This window comes from Rousettus aegyptiacus, unplaced genomic scaffold (assembly GCF_014176215.1).
Source record: "Rousettus aegyptiacus isolate mRouAeg1 unplaced genomic scaffold, mRouAeg1.p scaffold_m13_p_3, whole genome shotgun sequence".
Lineage (NCBI taxonomy): Eukaryota > Metazoa > Chordata > Mammalia > Chiroptera > Pteropodidae > Rousettus > Rousettus aegyptiacus.
In genome coordinates, this window is record NW_023416306.1 from 96,878,559 (window position 1) to 96,899,516 (window position 20,958).

Consider the following 20,958-nt stretch of genomic DNA (forward strand, 5'->3'; position numbering starts at 1 on the left):
ACAGCATAGAAATAGAGGTGAGGTGTGTGGGTGGGACTGTAACTTTGAGGGAAGAATACTAGGACAATTTATAGAGAGAGTTGGGCCCAGATCCTGTTGTACTGGGCACCAATCCAGCATTTTTTAAAAGGTAAAATCAAATCGAAATGAACATCAAAACCTATAAGTAGAAAAGCAGTCTCTCAGGTTGTAGAGTAAGGCATGTTCCCTCTCACTCTTGGTGGGAGGGTGAATAAAAACATCGACCACTTTGATTTTGCTCTTGTGTAGAAAGACTCGTAAATATGAATGCTGCTTAAAAGGAGGGTAGAATAATACTAAGTGCCTTTTATGAGCTGACATTGTACTTAGTACTTTCTCCGAAAGGCAACGTTTAACTTTTTCATTAAAAACAATCAATTAGAAGGCTGAGAAATTTATCATCAATTTATTATCTGACCTTTACTAGTCAAAATACTTAATGATTAAATTAATTTACTAGAGTCTAATTTTCAAAAGCCATTTCTTCTTGTATTTTTCTATATGAAATTGCCAATATTGTTAACAGAAAGAGAAATTTGTTAAGGAGAAAGAGTTCAGTTGTGGTTGCATTACCTAAAAGCAATATGGATACAGGTGCAATGATCCAAACTTTAGGGACTGGATTGTGTTGCTTTGGAGGAATCCACACTTGCATTTTTGTATTCTTCATATGTAATTATATTGCCAAAGACAAAATATTTCATCATATATTGTAGAGCCACCATGTGACCCAGGGACCTTCCTAGAAATGGTATTTTCTCCTAGACTCATCATAATGTTTGCCTGATGTATTATCTTTCAGTTGTCATAAAATTACTGAGTTGCAGCAGTTAAAGACAAACCCAGCTAATCTTGTTTTTACTCTCATTATAAAAACAATATATGCCCAGTTACAGAAAATTCCAAACAGCAAATTAATATTTAAAATAAAATTTAAACAAAAAACACCCATTAACCCAGCAATTCAAAAATAAGTACTGGCCAGTGTTAAAATTTTTATATATCTTTGAAACATGTCAGGCATACTAATTTGTAACATTTTTTTCATTCAAACCATATAATATCTTTCCATGGGAATAAAATATACTTTCACATCATTTCTAATGACAGTACAGTAGTCAGCTATTAGGATATACCATAATTTTTTTAATCCCTTTTTACTGAACATTTGTTTTCTTTTGATTTTTTTTACTAATATAAAGAAAACTTTGATGAACATTCTTACATACAAATCTTTGCCCATGGTACCCCAAAATTCTGGGGAATATAGTTATAGCTTAAAAAGTGGGCAAATTTTATACTTGAAGATTAATAAGTAAAAATTGGTGTGCCTATCTCAAATTTCTGAGAGAACATTCTTCTACGAATCTTTGATATTTGTATTTTTTCTTTTATAAGGAGCTTTATGTCCTTTGTTCATTTTTCTCTTGTATTCTTTCTTTTGTTTGTAAGGGCTTTTTATCTATTAAGGATACTAAACCTTTATCCATCATAATATTACAAATATTTCTGTACATTTTCCACTTGCTTTTAAATTTTTTTCTAGGTTAAAAAAGATTTTATTTTTATATTGTTAAGTCTATCAATCTATTCCATTTTATTGCTACTTGTCGTATCATGCTTAGGCAGTCTTTATCCATATAAAGTTATATAATGCTTACAAACATTTTCTCCTAATAGACTTTTAAGTCAGAATAATATGGCTTATACCTTTATTTTATTTTCTATATAATATGTATTCCATGTGAAATTTATTTTGAAGACACGAAATAGATGTAATTTATCTTTATCCCAAACAGTTTGCCAGTTGACCCAATACTATTTTGACAGATCCATCTTCCCCCCCCCGATTCAAAATTCTACCTTTTTGTATTCTAAATTTTTACCTACACCGAGGCTATTTCTGGACTTTCTCTTTTGTTCCATTAATCTATCTGTCTATTCCCCCTTCTGTTTCCTTGAAGGGAAACTTATTTACTTTCAAGACAAGACAACACAAACCAGTAAAAAAAAAAAAAAAAAAGTAATATACTGATTCACTAAAGCAGACTATTTTCTGGAGTGACTATGCCTTTTACATTCACACCAGCAGTGTATGAGTGCTTTATTCATTATTTTAGCCATTCTGATACGTTCATAGCAATAACTCATTGTGGTTTTAATTTGCATTTCCCTGATGGCTAATAATGCTGAACATCTTTTTATGTGCTTATCTCCATCTGTCTATCCCCTTCCGTGAAATGTCTTTGTCTTTTGCCCACTTTCTAACTGGTTTGTTTTTTAACTGTTGAATTTTGAGAATTCTTTATATATTAAATCTATATAATCCCTTTGAAGGTGGATATGTGGTTTGCAAATACTTTCTTATAGTTCTAGTTCTTAGCTTGTCTTTTCATCCTCTTAGCAGGTTCTTGGGTGTTATTGATCATGAGTTTTGGTGTCAAGACTAAGAACTTTTTGCCTAGCCCTAGGTCCTGAAGATTCTATTCTTCTAAGTTTTACAATTTTTATGTTTTACATTTAATACGGTGATACATTTTGAGTTAATTTTTATAAACGGTGTGAATTTTAGGTTGAGGTTTATTTATTTATATTGCTAATAGCTGTCTAATTACTCCAGCACCATATATTAAAAAGACTATCCTACCTCTATGACTTGCTTTTGCACCCTTGTTGAATATCGGTTGGGCATATTGTTTGGGATCATCTGTGGCTCTTTTCCATTGATCTATGTGTTTATCTCTCTAGTTTATTCTTTTTCATTTTTATAGATTTACAGTATGTTTTTGTTCCTGGTAAAGTCCTCTTTATTACTCTTTTTTTTTTTTTTTTCAAATACTATCTTACTCTGGTAAGTCAGTATAGCTGATCAGTAAAGAGCTTAGGCTCCAAAAATGAACAAGGGCTCCACCACTCCAGTTGTTATGTGACCTTGGGTAAACAAAGTAAAATCACTAAATTTGTATTTTCTCATCTGAAAATGGAGTTGCAAGAACTAAATTATTTAAAGTGCCATAATATTTGACACATAGTAAATGGATTTGTCCAGTTGTCTAATTTGTAATATACAACCCAAAATTTTCTTACTTGAAAAAAGTTAACTTGCTTCCTGGTCATGTAAAAGGCCAGTGTGGATATTCTTGACTGGGCACCTCCCCTTGAGCAATTCTCTTCTAAACTGTGGCTCAAGGACCCAGGCTTCTTCCATTTTACTTCCATTTGTGGCTCTACCATCTCTAGGTCTTTGGAATATTTTCATTTAGTTAATAGGAATAGAGAAGGGGGAATAGAGAAATGCTTTAGAAGTTTTTTCCCCTGCTCTAGAAGTGGCACTTTTTCCCTTATTACATTCACCAGAATTCAGTCACATGAGTCCAGCTAAGGAAGGCTGGGAAATGTGGCTGAGGTAGTGGTCTCTGCCTCAGGAAATGCTTAATAGTGTTAGGACCTAGAAAGGGGAGAAGTCTTTCTAAAGAACAGAAAATTGAGAAAAGAAAGGAAGATGAGAGTGGCAGATAGACAAAGATCTAGGGGAAGTGCTTCAGGCAGAAGAAACATTAAGTGCAAAGGCCTTAATCTGGACTTTTTGAATGGGATCTTTCTTCCTCTGTATTTTCCAAATGGTTACTGCTACTGTACTATAAAGTAATCATGTAAGGGAACATCTTTCTGAACTTCTCCTATTAGCAATAATAGTTTTTTAGTTGACTCCTGGTTTTCAAGACAATTAGATCATTTACACATAATTATAAAATTCTCTTTTTTTGAGTATCATACCTCTTATTTCTTTTTCTTGTCTTATTAGCTAGCTCTCTGAACAGATATGAATGATCGCAATAACAGTGGGTATGTTTCATTGTTTCCAATTCTGATGGAAATATACAGTTTTAATGTTAGTTTGAAATTTGCTATTTATGTTCTATTGTGTCTTCATTCACACTTTTATTTTTTACGATCCAAAAACAGACTGAATTTTATCAGGTCCTCATAAAGCAATCTTGGATTTTTACTCTGTTGATCCATTAATGTAGTGGAATTTATTTGTTGATGTCCTAATGTTGAACCATCTGTACATTCTCAAAATAAGCCCTTCTTATTTAGGGTATGTTGTTCTGTTAATATATTACTGGATTTGATGGCTAGTATTACATTTGGGATTTTTTGCATTGTTTTTCATAAGTGATATTAGTCTGTGGTTTTCTTTTTTTGTCGGCTATGTTCTTTGGATTTTGTCAGGGTTATGCTAACTTTGCAAAATGAATACTAGAGCTTTCTATAGCATTCTATTTTCTAAAATAGACTAAATATTATTGATTATAATGTATATATGCCTTAAAGTTTTGATAGAATTCACAAAGAAACATTTATGAGCCTGGAATCTATCTCCACTCTTTATAGATGAGGAAACTTTTTGTTTCCTAAGGCTTTTTGTGCCAAATGGAAACTCAAAATACCCAGTCTTACAAAGACATTGCTTTCTGCCAACAGCCTATTGTTTCTTTAGTGTGATTAATTATCTGTAATTACTACAGGGACGTCTGGCAAATAAAGGATAAGTCTCTCATTTGCACAAACAGAATTTACCAAAAAGCCTCAATAATCTGGCAGGAGGGGAAATGAAACTCCTATATTTGTGAGTTTCTCACGTATGATCACCCTATGGTTAGCTGTCCCTCTCGTCCCAGCCCCCACTGAAGCTTTACTGTTAACCTATGGGGGAGGACCAGTCAGGCTTAGAGTCTCTCTTGAAAACTATTTCTGGTTATGAGACTCTCTGCTGCTACCAAAAACCTACTAGAAACTGAAGTCTAGTCTTTGAGCTAATGTCTTCTCCCTCTTGAGGACTAGGAGGGAATGTGATGGAGTGGGGTTCCTCTGGCTCTAGCCTCTCTGTTCTTTTAGACTCCACAGAACTTACACATTTAAACTTTGAAACATAGATAAATTTCTCTAAAGCCTATTGAGAAAATAATATTTTCTCTATATTTGTTGGCCTCAGGCTGAGTCCACAGAAACAATAATTCTATGTTGTTGTGCCAAGCAACTTTTGGTCTTTTCTCACTTTGCTCAAGAAGCCCAGCAGCAAAATTACTTTACTGGCTGTTCTTTGTCCCTGTGTTACCTAACAACATTTATTCTGTTTATTTCAACCACATAATATCAAAATCTTTTCAAATGTAAAGAAGATAGCACCAAAAAAAAAAAAAAAATAGAAATGGCCAATAAACATAAAGAGAGAATCTTATTAGCAATCAGGAAAATGAAAATTTAAGCTACAGAGAGATATTACTACTTATTTACCAGAATGACTAAAAAGAAAACAATATCAAGTATTAGTGAGGATATGAAGTTACTGGAACTTATAGTGAGGATAAGCAGTTACTGGAATTTATATAATGCTGTTGGTGGAAGTGCCAATTTGTATGACTACTTTGGAAAACAATTTGTACCTATTAAAGCTAAAAATATGCATATCCTATGACCCAACAATCCCACTCCTATCTATACATTGACATGTCCAAAAACATGTACAACACTCATAGATAAAACTGCAAACAACCCAGTGTTCGTCAACAGAAGAATGGATAGATTAGGGCGAATGCATATGCTAGAATACCACATAGTAACAAAACTTAACAAACTGCAGCTATGTTTAACAACTTGAGTAAACCTCATAAATATTGGCGTGCAGACTGTGTTCTTTTTCTTTACCTGGGTAATGTTTTTTATGGTAGTCATTGAGCCGTATATTTGTTTTGTTCACTGTTCTGTGTATTTCACAATGGAAAAGGTTAAATTATATATATGTGTGTGTGTTTGTGTATATGTGTGTGTGTGTATACAGTATACACATTCTCAGACTCCTGGATAGTATATTGAACATAATTTTATCTTAGTGATTTAGAAGTACAATACTAAACACTGTTATTACTGGGCAGGAACACACTTGATTTATGTGGGACTTTTTGTCCTAACATTAAATGACTCCAAATTTATGCTTTTAAAATTCTTGTGTGTATTTTGAGTCAGAAGCCGTTCTGAGTCACCTTCTGAGTGATAGAAATTATGTCTGACTTTTATACTAACTTGCAGTTATTTCTAGTTTCCAGTAAAATACATGACACAAGAATATGAATATGTAGCATCTTTTTTGTATTAGAAAGGACTTAAAAACATGAAAAGAAAAAAATTTCTAGGTGATTTCAAGAAAAAATTTGCCAATTTTCTGACTTATTCAATATATCAATGTGATGACTGTATTCACAGGAAAAAATCCTATTCCTTCTTCTTGTATGTATAGAAATACTATTCTTTTAAAGCCAGGATAAAGCAACTTCTCACAAGTCAAAGAAGGAGTATCCAGGAGTTGCCAGCATAGTTAATGTTGTAGAGAAATTAAGAGGCATGAAGACTGCAAACAAATTTTGGAAGGAAAAGCAGGTAGCAAAGGGTTAGAGAGAATGAGTACGGTAGAATTTGTGGAGCGAGAAAAAGGAATAGAAATAGTGACAAGTAGAGGCATTTTTCAAGATGAAATGTGTATATTTAATGTAGTTAGTAGTGGTAGAGGTGATAAATTGATTTAAGCCATATTTCGAAGGAGACTTGGGGTAAAGATGATAAAATCAACAACCTAGGTAGAAGGGTTAATTTTGGGAAAGTAAATTTTTCTTCATTTGTATAGATAGGTCTCAGGGGAGAAAAAAGAGGGTTTGTTAGCTAACGAATACAAGCATCAGGAGTACAGGGATCTTCTGTTTTCCTCCTGATGTAGCCCAAGCCTCTAGAACAGTGTCTGGCATATATGAGGCATTCAGAAATATTTACTGAAGGAATAGACTTTGACATCTAATCAATCTGAATTTGAATACCAACTCGTCTACTTACATAATGTGGGAAGTTGAACAATTTCTTTACCCTGCTAAACCTCAGCCTTATTATCTATAAAATGAAAATAATAATCTATACAATTGTAACAGACTTTTAATCTGAGCCATTATTACTTCCTTATATTATACTACAATATTAAGTTTAGTGCTTGGCAAAGTGCTTTATATCCAGCAGTTGTCTTCTAAATGATTTTTTAATTGAATTTTTATACCTAATTGTAAGGAATAAGCTTGCTTTACTATATATCTCAATATCCTTAAACATTTTTCAGAAGCTTTCTATTTGTGGGGCCTTAATTTTGTTGAAATAATATTAAAAAACATATTTTATTTTTATAAAATTATAAAAATAACTTTTCCTAAAAGTTGGTTATAAAAACTAATTTGTTTAAAAATATTTCATTCTTGAGCCCTTATCCAACTATTTTGTGTCACATTCTGACATTTTCTCTAACTTCATCAACAATTAGGAAGGCAGCTATAGTGGAACAGGGCTAAAAGATAGCTTCTTGGATAGAAGGAGAAATGTAGATGTGTAGAGTACAGAAAGGAAGACACTACTAGAAAGTTCTAAAACGTAAAGTAAATAACTTCTATGAAATAAAATTGGTTGTATCTAAATTAATAATGAAAACATCAGTGTTCTCATGATGTCTTCTAAGTTTAAAACTTGACTGCTCATTTCCCATGCTAACATCTACATTTATTGCCATGGGGATTACCCAAGACTCTTGCTTACAGCCATAAATGAGTATAATTGCTATTGTTATAGACATCAGAAAAATTCTGCCTTGTGACTAAGAGATAACTATCACATGAATTCTAAGTGTATTTACAATTTTAACTCCTTGGAAACAGATAAAGGCAAAGTAGTATTATTTATTGTTTCTCAAAAGTCAGCATCTCAAATCTCGCAACTATTTCTTGATTAGTCATAGCCGAAATCATTTTCTGACTGAGTTATTGGATGAATTCTGTCCTACAGAAACTTACATTTTGGAGAATCTAACACAAACTTGTAACACAAATAACACTGCTCTAGCAAGAATTCAAACCTTTATCAAGATTATAGTTGTAAAGTTTATATTAATAACACACAAAAAAAGAGTGGTAAGATGGTAGCTCTGAGAAAATCAAAGTGAAAGAAAAAGTTTTTTAAGGATAAGGTGAGTTTCCATATGTTAGTAGACAAAAAAGAAAAAAAGGAGCAACTAAAGTGGGGAGATATTAGAGAACGAAGTCATGTAATAAGGTCCTAAAGATTGAAATAAATGTGATCAAAGGCACAGATAGAACCTTGGAAAGAAGACAGTAGGGAAGGAAAAAGAGGTGGGATGAGAATAAAAGAAATTAGATTGTGAATTGAAGTCATATTGAATGGCCCAGATTCTGTAAATAAATTAGGAGACAAGGTGGGTGTTGAGAGCAAGTAAGGCTAAGAAAGGAAGATCAGGTTGGATGGTTGAGAAAAGTGAAAAGAGGTTTAGAAAATCTGTTATAAGGGTGTTCAATGGAATGTCAACAACATGAGATGATTTCAAAGGAGTTTAGCACGTCTGTGAAGGCCCCCAAGTTTTTGTAATATCTTGCTTACAATGATTGACCAAGAAATACCAACACATAAAGCAAATGCTGGGGGTTACTCCTGGTGGGACAGTGAGGTATCCTGGAGTGATGGTGAGTGTCTTGGACATCCTGGAACTTGGGCTGGGTACTTTAATGGAGGAAAGAACATAAGGGATTTTTTATTTAGCAATCTTAATTACCTACTGTATACCTATCAACTTTCATAGCTTTTGTTATCTTATTTCTGGAAACAGTTCCTTAATTTATAGCCTCAATCCTGACTTCTCTTTTGATTTTGGAGCCCGGTTTTCCAATTGCCTGCAGGGCATCTCAGCTTTGATGTTCTATATCTAAAATTAAGTGCTTCATCTTCCTCTCAAACTTATTTTTATATCTGATTACCCCATTTCTGTTAATTACCTTTCTAGTCTCCCAGGTCTGAAACTTTCGAGTCTTTTCTGACTTTTTCTCTCCCTTTCTTAATGTTTCATCAAGTTATGTCACTAAATACAGGCAGACCTTGGAGATATTGTGGGTTCCATTCCAGACCACCATAATAAAGCAAATATCACAATAAAGCGAGTCATAATCTTTTTGCTGGTGGAGAATCTTGCCTTCAGTTTGTAAAAATTGCAACATATTGAAGAACAATGAAGTAAAACAGAATAAAATGAGGTCTGCTTGTACTTCCACTGAAATATTTCTCCTGGCTTTTCTTCCTTTCCATTGCTAAGGCAATGCAGGCTGTTGTTATTCCATACTTGTACTTCTATGACTTCTCAACTGGTTTCCCTGCTTCCAGGCTCTACCCATCCAGTCAGTTTTACATACCGCACCCAGATTAATCTTTATAAAATGTCAGTTTGATGAGTCATTCCTCATCTCTAAATTCTTGAAGAAGCTGTGGTAGAGTCCCTAAGAAAACAAGAAGACCCCAAAGGAGCTCATATTCCAATGAGAATGGGGGCAGTTAACTAGTCAGGAGGAGGTGTTGATTTAGAGAAGGCTTCCCTGAGGAGTGACAAGAGAAGAGAATGGACTGAAGAAAGTTGGGAAAGTTAGGAAATAGGTTGTGGAGAAAGAGGTAATGCCAAGAGGACTCAGGACAATTCAGAGGGGTAGGAAGAGAAGGATGGAAGAGCGTGCCATAGAGGCCAAGGTAGAAGAAGATGTCAAGGAGCAGAATGAATAAGGTGGACTCTTCAGTCTAGTGAGAGAGTCTATTGGATTTAGCAATTAAGGGGACAGAATCAAGAAGTTTTAGAGGAGTATAGGGAGGCTATAGAGAGCTGAAAAATGAAGAGGTAGGAACAAGCAGCATAGGGTTTCCTTTTTAAAATCTTAGTTGAAAAGAGGAGAGAAACAGGGCTGAAGGTAGAGCTATTCTTAATTTCCCCTGCCCCCAAAGAAAGAGACTTGCACTAAGGGCCGAGATCTCAGTGGAGAAGGAGAGCTTGATAATAGAGGGAAGGTGATTGATGGAGCAATATCCCTAAGGAAGTCTGAAGAGATAGAATCTAAACAGGAAAAAAAAAAGTCTTTGTCCGTTTATAATCATCCTCTTATTACATACATGCAAATTTTGACTGTATACATGTTATGGTTGTATGTGGTTAAGGTAATGGTGCATTATAAAATGACTAGCTGAATTTTTGCAACTTGAAGGGGTAGTAGCTGGATGAATCATTACAGATAACTCTAGAAGTAGGAATTGCTAATAACCTCAGCTTGAAAGGGCTAAATCATTCACGAAAGTTCAAAGGTACCAATTCACTATTGCCATGAAAATCAGCTGAGGATCAAGTATATTTTCTTACTGGTAACTGGATGTATTAGTTTTCTATTGCTGCTCTAACAAATTACCACAACTGTAATGGTAAATCAGAAATCTAACACAGGTCTCACTGGGCAAAAATAAAGGTGTAGGTAGGACTGCGTTTCTTTCTGGAGGCCTGTAGGGGAGAATCTGTTACCTTGCTTCTTTTCCAGCTTCTAGAGCCCACCACATTCCTTGGTTTCTCCATTCCAACTTACATCTCTCTAACTTTTCTTCACTTATCCCATTTACCTCTAACCATACCCAGGGAAGGTAGCATGACTCCTGGTTTCTAAGTACGAAGCCAGTGACAGAAATAAATAGGAGAAAACCCTGTTTTATTTTTATAGACATCTGTAGCATTAGAACATATTTCACTAGAAACTCTTAGATTAGAATTTAGCAACAATATATTCAGAACTGGGTTCTGAATTTCAACTATCTTAATTTTACCTTTTCATCCACGATTGTCAGGTAGTCTATAGATATATGCATTATAACATAGGGCTAGTTATTGGTGTCAAATTGGTAATACCAAGATGCTTCGACCACAAGAGCTAACTGGTAAAAAGGATATGGTCCTAATTATAATATTATAAATATTAATTGTTAAAATATTATAAGAAAAATTAAATAACATAGTACTTTTCCATAGTAGGTTTTGAGTGCCTACTATGTGCTAGGCATTGTAGTACTTTTAAAATATTTTTAAAATTGTATGGTAATATTTGAAATGATATCTGATAGCAGTAAAGGGAAAGTAGGAGAGGAAAAAATATATTCCATTTTATACTCCAGTATTAACAGAAATTAGTCAGTAAATGAGATGGTAAATATTAGTGCAACTTTTATCTGATAGCTATTTTACCATTTTATCTGATAGCTATTATAGCTATTTTATCTGATAGCTATTTTAAACTAAAAGTTAAAAATTAGTTTTGCCATTGATAAAAATAAGAAAAAGAACTCTATAATTCATATTTTAATGCCTTCTACTTGTCCTTTAGATGTCCTATTTTAAAAAACGATAAATCTATTTGGCTAAACATAGTAGGATTTGTTCTGTAGATTGATATATAGCTAAGCATTAACAGAAGCGTCCTAAATAATTTTTCAAAAATGTGTAATCCAAGTTCTGTTTCCAGGTTAAGATGAAAGCAGCCATCCACCTGACTATTTCTTTCACTGTAATCAAATCACATTTGTATTTTATATATTCAGCTAACCATTGATCCATCCAACAAACATGTACCGAACTGTCATGGGAAAGGCACTATGTTAGGTCCTGTAACATATTTAACACAGACATTTTCATTTTTTATTTGCAAATCTAAACTTATTCCCAATTGTGAAGTGAAAATTTTTATTACATCAGCTATCTGTCCAGACCCGACTCTTTACCATCTAATCTCTATAGTATAAGAATTTGTATTCATCTTTCCACAATGCGGTCTCCCTTTCATCCTTGTCCCCTAGCAACTCTTTTCCCAGAGGCAACCAGTGTGTTATTTTCCTGTATATCCTTCCAGATGCATTTTATGTATCAAGCAAACATGTATATATTAAAACCCTATACATCCTTTTCTGCATTTTATTTTATTTGTTTTTACTTATTCATTCTTTCTTATGTTTCCATGCTAAAGCATTGCATGAACATATACTTTTTTAATTGTAGACATTTCCATTAATTTTAATATTATGCTATTCCTAACAAAGCCAAAGTAAAGAGTCTTACATTCAAATATATTCTGGGATATCTTCCTAGACAATTAACTTCTGTAATTTTGGATAAATATTGCCAAGTTGACCTTTATGGTGGTTGTGCCTATTTCCCCAGACTTCACAGCATATGATGGTGATCTTGGCAAATCTGAAGGATGAAAAATGTCATCTCAATGTACTTTTTTTTTTCTGGCACTACATAAGTTCTTTACTTCTAAGAAGTGATGGCTAAGGGGAAGAGGGTGGGAAGGGGAGAAGAGAAAGACAGAAAGAGCCAGAGAAGGCAAGAAGATGGGGCTATCTCAATGTACTTTTAATTTGTACTTCTATTATTATGAATGAGGTTGAGAATCTTTTCATATGTTTTTAAAGTCATTTATATTTATTGTTGTTTCTCTTGGGTTATTGTGATTTATTATTACTTATATAATATGGAAATAGAAATTTATTTACATATTAGAGATATTAGCCCTTTGTCAGTGAATTGCGATAATTTTTCCCAGTTTGATATTTGTCTTCCAAGTTGGTTTGTAGTAGCTTTTGTCATGTAGAAATTTATATTTTTATCTTATATAATTATCTGTATGGGCGGACTCTGTTATATTTAAACTTTCCCCATTCAGAGATAATTTTTTAAATTCTTCATGGTTTCCTGTAGTATTTTTATGATTAACAAACATTCTTAATCATTACGAGTTCTAAATTGTTTAGTGGATAGGATCAAGTTCCCTGTTTTAATTTATATGTGAGCTACATTAGCAAATCATTCCCATGGAAATATAGAATAGTAATAAGGATCTTGGACTCTGGAGTTGATAATTTGAGCTTTTCTGCTTCTGGACTATATGACCTTGGGCATGCTACTTAATTAACCTCTCCTAGCCTCAATGGCTTCATCTGTAAAATGGCAATGGTAAATAGTACTTAGTTTGTTGTGAGAATTGCATGAGATGATTCATTTAAAGCCCTTAGCATAATGCTTGACAAGCTGGAAGCATTCATTAAATGTAAACTATTACTGTGATCATGGCCATAGACAATTCTTTCAACCCCTATTACCATCTCATAGTTCATGAATTTAATCAGAAGGGGTTGAATAAAAAATTTCCAAATTCGCCAGCATTACTAGGTCAGCATTAATAAAGCAATCTCCTCTAAGCATAGTAGTTCCCAACCAGGGCAGTACATTTGAATCACGTGTAGAATTTTAAACTCCAAATGCGTGGGTCCCTACCCCAGAGATGGTTTTAATTGGTCTAGGGTGTGGCCCAGACATCAGTGTGTTTCAAAAACCCCTTTGTGACTTCAATATCTAGCTAAGATGTAGAATCAGTATTCTAACACTAGGTCAGTGGTTTTGGATATAAAGGAAAGCATATTCACTGCTTCTAAAGAACAATATATAAAAATCTTTTATAGGTAAAAATGCCATGAATTAGTTAGGAAGACATAAAGGAGTTGAGACAGGTGTCAGGGATTGAGGAAAGAAGTTGCAAAGTTGAAAATATTCCTTGTATATATTTATAAGACATCTTTCTCAGAAGAACTCAGGGAAGTTGTACTCTAAATATTTTTATAACTGCTACTTAGAGGTAAGAGATATGAAGTGTTTATATTTGTTTGCTGTGTTAACTGAAGAAGGGAGATAGGACTGGTCAGCTGTTCAATTAGATGAATTTAAGATTCTTATAACCTCCATTGCTTTTCTGGAATAATTTTCAGAAATAAATTATTTCTGATGATATATCTTATGCCCTTACATATTTTAGCAGTTTAGGAAGGATTTGGAATGATATTTTAGCTCACTTAGAGATACAGTGTATTATATACAAGAAAATTAGATGTTACCGAATTCAAGGAAAGAACAGCATGGTCTAGAGAGAGTGGACAGAGTCAGGAGGCCAAGATTCCAGTTCCTGAGCTTCAGTTTCCTCATCTGCAAAATGAGAGAAATTAAGATTTCCCAAAGGTGTCTTTCAGCTGTCTCACTAAGTCATCTAAGTAAAGCTTTTCTTAATCAGTCTATCGAGTGCAGAAGTATTTTAGCTCAAGCTTTTAAAATATGTTTCATATTCTTGTTTGTTTGTTGTTGTTGTTTTTTACCTGCGTAAGGCAGTATACCTTCTTAAATATTAAACTATGTCTGATATTAGATTAATATATATCTAGCCTAACTAGTATATTTACAGTTTACATTTAATCAGGGGCCATTTGTGTCTTTGTCCAGAGGTGACTAATGGAAGGTGGGGAGTTGCATCTTGAGACTGGCAAAGATATGCTGGAACACCAGCCTTCTGTTGCCATTCACATCATGCCCTGTGGATGGGATGGCTTCATTTAGGACCGATCCTGGGTCCTCCTACGTTTTCTTCTGATCTTTTTGCATTATATTACTCATGATCATTAGGATTCACATAATTCTTGTATTGGTTGTTTTATGTCATCTCTTCCCTATAAAAGCATATATTTTTTGAGGCCAAGATACATTTATATTATGTCCCTTAAGTGAGCTAGTCAGTATCTTGGCATATACAAGGAGCCTGATAAAAGTTTAATTAAGTTGATTTCAATTTCATTGTTTTCTCCATCTTTTTTTCTGATGCTATAACTTTTGTAGTTTGCTTTATAATATTTCCAATCCTTTACTTTCTGAATACAGCAGTGAGCTTTCCACTCTCAAAAGCCTAGACGTTGTAATTAATAAAGCAAGGAAGTAATTGTGACATCAAAATACAAAATAAATAATTAGGTAAGCTTTTAGTAGCAAAATGTGTAGGAATACTTAAAGAGAAGTATCATTTTGAGGTAGTTAGGTAGCTGTCAAATTGAGCAAGCATTATAAACACATCAAAACTATGTTAATATGTGAATAATTAAACCTACATTATTCTGAATTAATGATGAATAACTATATATAACTTATTAAATATCACAAATCATTATACCAAATCCTATGCTTGTCATTCAGAGAATTGAGTTATGACAGTAGTCAAATCTGAGTATAGTAGTATGGAAATTGAGTATGATAGTATTTTGATGAAATAGAATAAAATTTCAAGTTAGTGTAATAAAATTCAATCATTTAAAAACTTTCATTTAATGAAATGAAATCAACATTATTTTTTTAAATCGTGATTTTAACAAAATTACTTTAACAGCTTATCAAATGATGAGATCTTAGAAATGTAAGTACTACATATCCAGAGAAAATTTCATCTGTATTTAGCTTAATAGTTAAGCTGGGATTTTGAAGTGTGAGAATGATGCTTCAATAGAGGTTGGAAATTATCCATCCTCCTTGTCCCTCTTTTGAGTCTGCCTTTGTGGGCTCTTGAAAGCAGTTAAAAAATGGTAACTCTTGAGATTTATATAGATTCCTTACACCTTCAGCTCCAATGTACAATGAAGATACCAAGAGGATCCCATATTGTTTCTATAACTCTGATCATTTCACAGTACTGATAGTTTACCTTCTTTGTTGAATGACTGTTCTTCAAACTCACTGTCTTTTAGACTCATTCTTTTATGTTAATCTGCAAATAAGCAACGGTCAAGGGCAGTAGCAAAAAAAAAAAGACGATTTAAAACAAAGCTGGCAAATACTTGGACTTACTTGTAGTTTCAAAAATTCTTTTTAATTTAAAAGTCACATGTATTATGTGCATTAAAATTCATCTCACAAATGGAAATTATAGATATGGATAAGCCGTGTTAGGGAAATTTCACTAGTAAATCCATAATCTTCAAAATTCGGAGTGATTCAATTAAATATTGATCCTTCGCAAAATACTTTCATTGGCGTATTCTAGATATTACTTTTTAAAGGTGTATTTTTTAGTTTTAAATATGTGGGGGTCTAATAGGCATGATGACATTTTCTAACATACTTTTCTGGTCTTTTCCTATGCTAAGTCTTTGAATTGCCCTCCCTAAGTATTAAAGAGAACTGCTGTCAAGTAAGGTATCTTTTTTGCAAGATGGATGTTTATACAAGCAAATGCTGTTTTAGGCACGAAAATTCTAAGTTTAAAGAAGAAAGTATCAAAATATTTTTTTTATTCCTTATTCCTCATTTCTCTCCCCATGTTGAAAATACAAGTTAAATCTTAATTGGAGTCCCTTTCCCGTCGAGTAACCAAGCGATGGTACCAGGCTTGAAGATGAAGGCTTTACTTTGTTAGCCATGTGTTTACAAAACCGCGGCGCCTTCCCTAGATCTTTTGGCTGATAATCTCAAACATGGAGGATGCTTCTGATTCTTCACAAGGGGTTGCTCCATTAATTAATAATGTAGCTCTCCCAGGCTTTCCGCCGTCTCTTCCTGTATCAGTGACAAGCTGTAAAAGTCATCGAGTAGCCAATAAAAAGGTAGAAGCGAGAAGCGAAAAGCTCCTCCCAATAGCTCTTCCTCCTTCTGAGCCGAAAGTAGATCAGAAACTTCCCAGGAGCTCCGAGAGGCGGGGAAGTGGCGGTGGGACGCGATCCCCCGCGCGGAGCCAGGCCGTGGCAGCTGGAGAAGCGGCGGCCGGCGGCGCGGCGGGGCCGGCGAGAAGCGACCCCCCGGGAGGACAGAGCCTCCCCTCGCTGCCCTTGTAGCTGAGAAGGTGGAGAAGTGGCAGTCGGCGTGCTCGCAGGTGAGGGGCTCCGTGTGGTCGCTCCGGAGCCGGCCGGCGTCCGCAGGGAAGAGTAGGCGAGCGGGCGAACAAAGCGGAGGGGCGCCGCGGGCCGCCCGCAGCGGGCTCCCTCGCGGCGTCCGGCTGGCAGGCTACGCGCCGAGCACGTTGTAACCCCGGTGGCGGCGGGGGGAGGGGGCCGCCGCGGCTCCCGCACCGCCCGCCCGCGGCGGGGCGGCCGGCCCCATTGTGAGCCGGCAAACGGGCGTGCGGAGGTGGGGCGCGCCGGGAGCGCAGAGGCGGCGGCGGCGGCGGCGGCGGCTCCTCCGCTCGCTCGGCACCCCGGCAGCGACCGGGGCGACCTTGGCTCCGGGGGCAGCCGCGGCGCGTCAGTCACACAAAAGGCAGTCGAGCCTCCCCGGCGCGTGGACCAGCCCATGCCGCCGCCGCCGCCGTGCGCTCCCCACCTTACCGGCTTTCCTTTCCCTCCAATTTTGATAGGGAAGCGGGGCTGACGCGGGCGGCCGAGGGTTCGGGTGAGCCCGCGGGCGGACGGGAGATGCCGCTGCTACACCGAAAGCCGTTTGTGAGACAGAAGCCGCCTGCGGACCTGCGGCCCGACGAGGAAGTTTTCTACTGTAAAGTCACCAACGAGATCTTCCGCCACTACGAGTAAGGGCCGGGCCGGGCGCGGGGGGCGCGAGGGGGTGCGGGGACTCCCTCCCCAGCGTCCTTTTGTCTCTCCCTTTCCTCGCCCCGGGCTGCTGGCGGGGCGACTTGAAAATGACGGGTGGCCGCGGGCCCGCGTTTCTCCGTCCCCCGAGCCCGACCCGGTGGCTGAGCATGGGCCCCCGGGCGGCGCGGCCGGCGGGGGAGCGCGTAGGGACAGCGGGCCGGGGCTGGGGAGGCTGGGGTCCCCGGCCGGCCGTGTGGACCACTTCTCGTTGCGGCTGCCACCCGGCCGCCGGGCGGCGGAAACTCCCCGCCGCGCCCCTCCCCGCCGCGGCCACACGCGCACTCCGGGGCCAGTTCCGGGATCCCCGCCCGGCAGCCGAGGGGTTCCCCGCTCGGGTCAGCGGCACGGGGCCGCTGTCCCCCGGCCCGGGAAGGGAATCCCCGCCCCCGGGGGCAGGAAACGGCCAGGCTGGGCGTCGTTTTCTCGGTCCGGAGTGGAGCCTGACGTTGGAGTTGCCTGGGGTAGGGGCGGGAGGGAGCAGAGTTGAGAGGCGGGGAAGCGGGGGGAGGGGGGGGCCCGCTGGGGGCCGCGGGGCCCGGGGGCACGACCCTGCGCCCGCAGCCTCCTGTCCGGTGCGGCTAGGCCTCGGGAGTGTGCGACGCGAGCCGTGCGCTCTGTCACCGCCTCCTCTTCTTGGTGACTAACTCCCGGCCCCGGGGAACTCAGCGTCTCCGCCCCCGGGAGACCGGGTGAGGAAGGAGTCGGGGCTGGGCGGGGGAAAGAGAAGGAGGAGAGAGCAGGGCCCTGAGTGCCCCTCGTTTTCACTTTCGCCTAGCCTGGAGGGCCGCGGTGGGAGTTGGGGGAGGGGGTTAAGACAAGTTCAACTCCAGCCTCAGCCAGTCAGTCTGAGGCTTTATCCCCCCTGCGCATGTGGGCCGCCTGACATGTGCCACTCGCTATTGTTTTGATAAGAATCCGGTGCTGCTGCGTGTGTAGTTTCAACCCCTAAATTTTCAGTCCCTCGCCTAATTTATCCCAATAGATCCCCTTGCCCCGCGACACCAAACAACGGAGTGTTTTAGAGACCTGTGTTTAAACACGGTATCTCCAAGTGAGAGCCTGAATTGATCAGTCATTGAAACAGCCTGATTCACCCTTTTCTTATGCTTTATCCTCTCCACTCTAAAGGAATTTTTTGTGGCTTAGAAACCAAGTGTTATAGCAACCAAATAAATTGTATGTAGGAGGCACCTTTTCTGAGTGGGGGCTTGATCCAGGGAGGGCTTTAGTCAAACTCTGCACCTGTCTGAGAAATGAATACTTGGTGAGGTCAGGAAAGTCAATTCCTTTGAGCTTTTAAGTAAGCCTTTTTCTTCAGCTCCACGGAAGGAGTTACACACAAACATGTTATATCTAGAGAAGTTTTTCAGCAGACAGTACTTTTACATAGGAGTGCACATCTTACGCTGCTCCTGTACAGACTTGTTTTGTTACTCATATAGAGTTCACTCTTGTAACTACTTAAGTGAATTTGGATTAGGTAACTTGACAGGGATGATGTCTTATTTTTCTGTTGTTAGAGTTAAAATGCTTGGTAATAATTCCACATTTTTAAAAAATTGTATTTAAGAGTGCTAGGAAAATAGGAAAGAGGCTTAAATTTCAAACTCTTCTTTGATATAAGCAATCTTTTTAAGAGGTCCTTCTCACTTTAGAAGGAAGACTGAAGATGGCTGTTATCTTTTTAAATTAATTTTCATATTCTTTGGTTCTTGAACAAAGCAGAGCTACTGGTGTTCTTAGGTATTAATCTTTATGACTGAATTGGAAAAATTGGAAGAAGACCGTCATTTCGTTGTCTTCAATTTTGAATTACTTTATCTTTCTCTTACATGATTACAAAGAGATGTTTTTAAAAATGTTTTTATGGTAGATGGTATATGGTGGTCTGCAGTGTATGGTAATCCTTGACACAATGTCTGGAAAAACTGAAGAAAAACTTTTAACTCATTCATTAAATCGCCAATTGGTTTATGTGAATTCGAAGATTATTATCTTGAATGTTTTTCTTTTGTATTCGTCTGAAGACCAATATGCTCACCTATTTGATCTTTTTGACTGTAACATTCTCTAATCAGTCTCAAAGAGATTTTCTACACTTCCTGCCTTGTTCACTTCCCGACACAATGCAAAGTAACTTTGCCTCTAACTCTGGTTAGTAGAGGTTGCCCGTGACCTTTTAATTGCTAAATAGTTTTCTGTCTTTATCTTATTTGATATTATAGCCTAATACTTCCTCCTTCATGGGTCTAGGCAGCAGTGATCACCCCCTCCATTTTATCTGGTGTAACATCTGTTACTGCACTATAATGCAATGTATTTGTTGCCTAACATTTCCTCTCTTCCTAGATCCTGAATTCTTTGAGACAGGGACTATGGCCAGGATGGATCCTTAGTGATTATATAGCACAAACTCTTTAATTTTATTTGTTTGAACTACATGCTCTTTCACTCATTGCTAACTCCTGTTTGACCTGTTTTCCATGAGTAAAGACTCATTAGGAATGGCACATTAACTATAGGCAAATGCATAAGTTAAAGTGCAAAGGAATGAAACTGGACCACTATTTTATATCATACGGAAAAAATTAACTCAAAATGGATTAAAAGCTTGAATGTAAGACCTGAAATCTTAAAACTCCTAGAAGAAAACATAGATGGTTAGCTCTGTGACATCAGTCTTGGTTATGATTTTCTTAATCTGATGCTAAAAGCAAAAAACAACAAAAGCAAAAATAAACGAGTTAGTACTACATCAAACTAAAAAGCTTCTGCAAAGGAAGGGAAATCAACAAAATGAAAAGTCAGCCTGTTGGCTGGGAGGAAATACTTGCAAGCCATATATCTGGTAAGGGTTAATAGCCAAAATATATTTTTAAAAAATCTCATACAACTCAATAGCAAAAACAAAAACAAAATTAAACACCCCACAAACACTCTGATTTAAAAATGAGCAGATCTGAATAGATATTTTTCCAAAGATCTACAGATGGCCAGTAGGTATATGAAAAGATGCTCTACATCATTAATCATTAGGGAAATGGAAATCAAAACAACAGTGAAATGTCACCTCACACCTGTTAGAATAGCTGTTATAAAAAATACTAGAAATGAGTGATGGCAAGGATGTAGAGAAAAGGGAACCCTTGTGCACCATTGGAGGTTGGTGGGAATGTCAATTGTTGCAGCCGCTGTGGAAAACACTATGGAGGTTCCTCAAAAAATTAAAGATAGAATTATCATGTGATCCAGCAATTCTACTTCCGAGTATTTATCCAAAGGAAACAAAAAAACTAACTCAAAAGATCTATATCCCCATGTTCACTGCAGTATTGACAATACTGCACACACACACATACACACACTCACACACAATATGGAGTATTATTTGGCCATAAAAAACGAATGAAATCTTGCCATTTGTGACAACATGGGTGGACCTCGAGAATATTATGCTGAGTGATGGAAGTCAGACAGAGAAAGACAAATGCCTTCTAATTTTCAGAATAAGGTACATAGTCTGATCTCTTGAGATAAAAACTTATTCTGTAATGTGATTAGCTGACAACAGGTTTGTTTTAAAATTTTTATTTG

At 37.3% G+C, this 20,958-nt stretch overlaps 1 protein-coding gene across 2 annotated transcripts in view; it reads left to right on the forward strand.

Annotated features, from left to right (window-relative positions):
* Positions 1-16,431: 16,431 nt before the first annotated feature.
* Positions 16,432-20,958, forward strand: part of BAZ1A (bromodomain adjacent to zinc finger domain 1A) — an 81,693-nt gene continuing 77,166 nt past the window's right edge. For both annotated transcript variants that reach the window (XM_016152071.2, XM_016152072.2), the window contains exons 1-2: positions 16,432-16,649; positions 17,130-17,300. In XM_016152071.2, the coding sequence (XP_016007557.2) occupies positions 17,188-17,300 (113 nt within the window). In that variant the 5' untranslated portion in view covers positions 16,432-16,649; positions 17,130-17,187. The remainder of the gene's footprint in view (positions 16,650-17,129; positions 17,301-20,958) is intronic.